This window comes from Antrostomus carolinensis, unplaced genomic scaffold, assembly GCF_000700745.2.
Source record: "Antrostomus carolinensis isolate BGI_N321 unplaced genomic scaffold, ASM70074v2 scaffold22388, whole genome shotgun sequence".
In the NCBI taxonomy this organism is placed as follows: Eukaryota; Metazoa; Chordata; class Aves; order Caprimulgiformes; family Caprimulgidae; genus Antrostomus; species Antrostomus carolinensis.
The window spans coordinates 2,525-8,491 of record NW_010331228.1 but is presented as its reverse complement, the minus strand read 5'-3'; the positions used below and the strand labels follow the sequence as shown (position 1 = coordinate 8,491).

Here is a 5,967-nt window from a genome sequence, read left to right as displayed (position 1 = left end):
AAAGATCTGTAAGTATGTTTTGTTTGTTTTTTGTCTTCTTTTGCCTTTCAGTGGAATGTTTTAATCTTGTGAAAGTGTTGTAAGTTAAGTAGACAAAAAAAGTCTTGCACTTGTAGAGTTCTACACGTGTGGCAATTCCAGATGGATGACTGCAAAGTAGTGTCAGATGGAGATTTACGGTCACAGTGAACTTTTACACTAAAGCAATAGTGTTTGTGATATTTGAATTTAAAAAAAAGTCTAATGGAATGGACCTTGATGTTTTTTTTCTCTCTCCATGCTAAATGGTCCTTCTCAACACCTTATTGAGAAGAACACCTTAATTATTGAAGCCAGGGACATTGCTTCTAGGAGTTTAGCTTTACAGTGTGTAGTTTCTTAAGCACTTCAGGGTATTATCCAAAAAACTCTTGAGCAAATTACAATCAGATTGGACCCTTCCCTCAGCAGGCACCAAAACTTTGTCTTCTGCCTCCTTTTGAACCAAGCATATGTGTTCACATGCCTGAGGGGAAGGGATGCCATCCAGAGGGACTAGGACAAGGTCACACACTAGGCCCTTGTGAACCTCATGAGGTTCAACGAGGCCAAGTGCAAGGTCCCATACCAGGGCTGGGGCAGTCCTCAATATCAGTACAGACAGGGGGATGAAGAGATTTTGAGCAGCCCTGCAGAGAAGGACTTGGGGGTACTGGTGGATGAGAAGCTGGACGTGAGCTGGCAGTGTGTGCTTGCAGCCCAGAAGGCCCACTGTGTCCTGGGCTGCATCAAGAGAAGCGTGGCCAGCAGGTTGAGGGAGGTGATTCTGCCCCTCTGCTCTGCTCGGATCTGCTGAGACCCTACCTGGAGTACTGTGTCCACCTCTGGGGTCCCCAGTACAGGAAGGACAGGGACCTGCTGGAACAGGTCCAAAGGAGGGCCACAAAAATGGTCAGAGGGCTGGAACACCTCTCCTATGAGGACAGGCTGAGAGAGTTGGGGTCATTCAGCCTGAAGAAGAGAAGGCTCCAGGGAGTCCTTATTGTGACCTTTCCATACTTAAAGGGGGCAAGGAAGTTTTTATGAGGGCCTGTAGGAACAGGACAAAGAGCAATGGTTTAGAACTGAGAGAGAATAGGTTCAGATTGGACATAAGGAAGTAGTTTTTTATGATGAGGGTGGTGAGACACTAGCACAGGTTGCTCAGGGAGGTGTTAGAAGCCCCATCCCTGGAAACATTCAAGGTGAGGCTGGATGGGGCTCTGAGCAACCTGATCTAGTTAAAGATGTCCCTGCTCACTGCAGGGGAGTTGGACTAGTTTACCTTTCAAGATCCCTTCCAACCCAAACCATTGTATGATTCTATGTGGTTTGTATCACCATATTAATTTCCAGTTTTAACCTTACTCCAGCCATTCTTGCAAAAACTAGGCCTAAATCCATACGTGTAATCTGACATTGTATAAGGTAATATCCTACTTGGCTTCACCTGTCTTCAAGCTGTATCCATCAGCCTCACCCTGGTTCTGCAGTTCAGCACCATCTCACTTCAGGCCAGGTGGAGCCTTTAGACTTGCTGTCTCTTAATGTGCGTTTGCTGGACTGGACTACTGAACTCTTCTTTGTTGGTGTTAACAAACTCAAAGCTAAGGGTAGTGAGGTGGACCATTTGTGGTGTATTCTGAGTCCATATCTTACCTAATTAAATATTCCTGTGCATAGTTTCCTGTAATGCTTTGTCAGAGAATGCTTCTGGATTCACAGTATGTGTGAATCAGGGGAGTAAGGGCGTATATCTTCCTCCTGTCTTTGCTTTTTGTGCAGACATTGTAGCATATGGATATTCTGTTTAGGGTTTGGAAAGCCCTTTTGTAGATCTGTTCCTGCTTGTGCATATAGCTAGGGACACCAATTACGTTGTGACTGAGCAGTTTCCAAATAAATGGTAAAATGCTTGGAACCTTTGACTAGGGAAGAAGAAGCAGCTAGGGATAGAAAGGGAGATAGGTGGGATTTTCAGGTCAAAGAAATCTATCAGATAATAACAGAGGTAGTATCTAGTGACCTGGGAGGGGTTTTTTTGGTTTGTTTTTACCTTTTTTGGCCAGTGGTGTTACTTGTCAGATGGCTGCAGAACCTTATTCCTTTAATATGAATACTAACTTTTGGCTGAATCTTTTAATACCCGATTTACAACATCACCTGGTGCTTAAATGATCTTTTAGTTCTTGGTTTCTGGCTAATACCCTGTATGTATAAATAAGTTGCATCGCTCTCAGAGATTTTGTTGCTAAATGAATGGTTATCTCCTCTAATTTTAGTTTTGGTTCTGAGCACCCTTCCTTGAACTGTCTGTAACAGGACAACTGACAAGCTTCAGTACCATTCTGATTTCATAAGAGCAATATGAAGAACAGTGTAATTCTGAAGGGAGAAAGCTTATGTGATTTACAGTCTTTTGGACTCCTTCTGAGGGTTTTTTCAAACGTCAAGCCAATGAGAATGGTTCTGTAGAGCTAGTAATGCTCCCTATATTGTTGCAGGCAGACAAAAGATCCTTTCATGCCCTCACCCACTCAACTTGAGATTTCTCAGGCCTTTTCTTTCACCTTTTTCCTTTATTACCTTTTCTTCCCCAGGAAATGATAGAAGCTATCAGAGAAGCTGTCATCTACCTGGCACACACTCATGATGGAGCCCGAGTAGCAATGCACTGCTTATGGCATGGTACTCCCAAGGTACTGTTTGATTTCTGTCTACCCAGTCCTCTTTAATAATAATCTAGTCTGAGACTGAGTATGACTGCTCACAGGGGTCCTTCTGCCAGTGCACATCTTGATGCAGTTACATATTTGAAGGCAAGGTTAAAAAATGGCCCCACTTTACCTATTGGCAGATATAAGCAGTAGTTTTTCATTAATCAAATGCTTTCATTAGAACTTATATAGTAGAAGTATCTCCCTTTGTTTTCAGTAGAGTTCTTGGAGATAACACATAAAGCTTTTCCATTTTAAGATTATTGGCCATTCATTCATCCCATAGATTTCTTAATACAGGTAACACTGGCCATAGGGAGAGGACAGTGAAGAAGTTGTAATGTGGATCGATGTTTGAATTTGGAATTTTAAGACTTAGAAAATGTTATAGGAATTGTTTTTTAGTTTCTTCTGCTGGTACAGTATCCTGAAATACTTTAGGTGTAACATGTGCCATCATCTCTTGGAAATATTGCAATGCCTCCTAGCTTTTTCTCTATTTAAGAAGAAAAAAAGACAACTTATGAAAACAGCCTGCTTAAAAAATAATGCAGAAAAAAATATGAAGTTGCTAGAATCTAGGGGTAGTAATGGGTCTAAAGAAGACAGAGCTGTGATTGCAAGAACCAAAAGGACAAGCACTGAGGAAATGTTCTGACAAGAAGGTCTTACTAGGCTAGAGTCCTTGATACTCTAAAGTAGTCCTGTTGAGTAAGTGTCTTTCCAAATGAAGAGTTTAAGTGCATTCAAGGTATGTGTTGGTGGATTTTTGTGTTGTGGGTTTTTTGTTTTTTGGGGTTCTTTTGAGTTACCCTTTTTGGCATCTCCCATTGGTGGGCTGGATTTGTAAACATAGGACAAAACCTCTCTGGGATTGAGTCTTTCACAGTTTAGGTTTAATTCTTCATGCTGTTTCTAGGTGTTGACTAGTAGTACAAATGTGAAACTTTGGTAAATAACCTTTGCTTTAGTAAGCAAATTGAAGGTTATCTTTTTGAAAGTGTAAATAACAATTTAGTTATTCAGAATCACTGGCACTATAGGCTCATTTGAGTTTCTTGTTTCTTTTTGGATAGGACAGAAAAGTCATTGTGAAAACCATGAAGACATATATTGAAAAAATAGCAGTGGTGAGTGTTGATTAACCATTTATTTCATAGTCTCTAAAAGAGCAGTGATTTGATAGAGGCTAATTTGAATGTGCTTTGGTACTGGAAACAACTATGAGATCTTAATAAAGCTTGATTTAAGATAGTGATGATATACTAGATAATATGAAATATATTGAACTTGATGTAATATTTAGGGACATACCGAGAAGCTTCATTGTGGTTACTACATGTAGTACTATCCTTCTTTAAAGTAGCTGAGTTAACTAGGTCCTAAATTTTTTTTTTCTATAGTGGTTTTTTTTGAGCCCAGCTTTATATTGCATCTTCATATGGCTCAGTTGGTTTTCCATGGTTGGGGGTAAAATAACACATATACAGAAGAGGGAGAAAAATTAAGATGCACTTGGGATGTAGTTGGAAAGGCCATTTGAATGTGCATATTTCTTATAAGATGTTCAGTAACTTTTTTAAGTCAGGAAGCTTCAGAATGAATTAATGCTGAAGTGGCATACAATGTAAGAAGTCTGTATTTAATTTTTTTTCTGAGTAACGTGTATGTTTGGAGCCTGCAGCACCAATAGTAACAATTGCAGCTAGATTTCATAGTGCTGGGTAAAACTGCAACTGTGAAGACAAGCTTTTTAAACTTCTTCCCTTCCTGGTTGCTCTGTTGTTCTATTTACTAATAGTTGATGTGGTCTCAATCAGTGGTCTCCAACCCTTTTTCGTCATGCAACCCTGAGCATGCATCCCCAATATATGTATATTTATGTATAAATTATATACATGTACTAGTATACATTATAAAAATTACACAGGAATAGAAATTTTTAAAAGATGAGATGAAGATAAATAGTGGCTATTTTTATATATTAATGGTACAAAAAAATATTTTCTTCCTGCACCACAATGGATTCCCTTGTGCATCCCACTTTGGAGGCCTGTGGTCTAAGTAATGTTTCCCTCCATGATTTTCTAGTACCAGAATAAATGGGTAGTTATATTTTATAAAATATATATTATATAGAAATAAGACACAATGGGTAAATAATAGCTAAAACAACAGTAGAGCACTGAAGGTCTAGCTTCACTTTGATATAGTCTTACTGACTTATGAGTGAGTTGGATTGTGCCCTTTTGAGTATGCTGGAGACTTGCTCTTCAACAATGCAGTAGAGACTGTATGGCTCATTGCAGAGATGTGATCTCCAAAAATACAGTATGTGATTTATCTTAGCAAATCCACCACAGAAGTAAAATCACTATGTGATGTTCCTGCGAGCCAAATCCTATTATTTCAAATAAAGATTAAACAATATTAGGATAATAGTTTGGATGTGATAAAGCAGTATATCAACTTACAGTAGCAGAGCCACTTCATCTGCCTTTGTTATAACAACTTGCTTTTCTTGACAAGCATTGCTTTCAGAGAGAGCCTGAATATTTGGCTTCTCTCATTCAACGCAGTAGGCAGAATTTGCTTGTGATTCATAATGTGTCATGTTTGAGACAAATTCAGAAATGTTGATTCTAAGTCAATTAGACTATTCATAGGACTTGACTGTGGTTTCTGATGCCTCACCTTTGCAGGGTGAATTTTCTCATCTGGTCTTGCTGGCAGCATTTGATTGCATCGATGACACTAAACTTGTGAAACAGTTAATTATATCTGTAAGTAATTGAATTTTTCCTAAAATAGTATACTAAACAGTGTGTTGGTCAATGTATAGGAGCATGAGAATAGAGATCTATCTGCTTTTTCAAACCATTTAATTCCTTTGCACCTTTTCTATTTCATTGTATTTGTGTATCATGATTTTTTTGTCTTTTCATAGAAGACCTGAACATTTTCACCTAGTTTTAAGCAATATTTTTGATTTTTTTGTCTTTTCATAGAAGACCTGAACACTTTCATATGTTCTCTTTAGTTATTTATTTGAATGAGTTTATAAGCTAGATTCAGTGCTTGCTGAAAATTAACTCCTTTTGAACATGTTCATTCTGGCTACTGGATTACTGGAATGTCTTTAAAGTCAATGTGTTTACCATTGAAGTTTGAGCTCTGCTAGTATTTAAAGAGTTTAAATTGGTGGAAAACTTTACGATGAGGATGTCACATT

General features: G+C 38.6%; 1 protein-coding gene across 1 annotated transcript in view; it reads left to right on the top strand.

Annotated features, from left to right (window-relative positions):
- Positions 1 to 5,518, top strand: part of PUM3 (pumilio RNA binding family member 3) — a gene marked incomplete at its 3' end in the record, with an annotated part of 14,488 nt that extends 8,970 nt beyond the window's left edge. The window contains exons 10-12 of the mRNA XM_029086264.1: positions 2,564 to 2,717; positions 3,812 to 3,865; positions 5,438 to 5,518. Coding sequence (XP_028942097.1) covers positions 2,564 to 2,717; positions 3,812 to 3,865; positions 5,438 to 5,518 — 289 coding nt within the window. The remainder of the gene's footprint in view (positions 1 to 2,563; positions 2,718 to 3,811; positions 3,866 to 5,437) is intronic.
- Between the last annotated feature and the right edge of the window lie 449 nt (positions 5,519 to 5,967).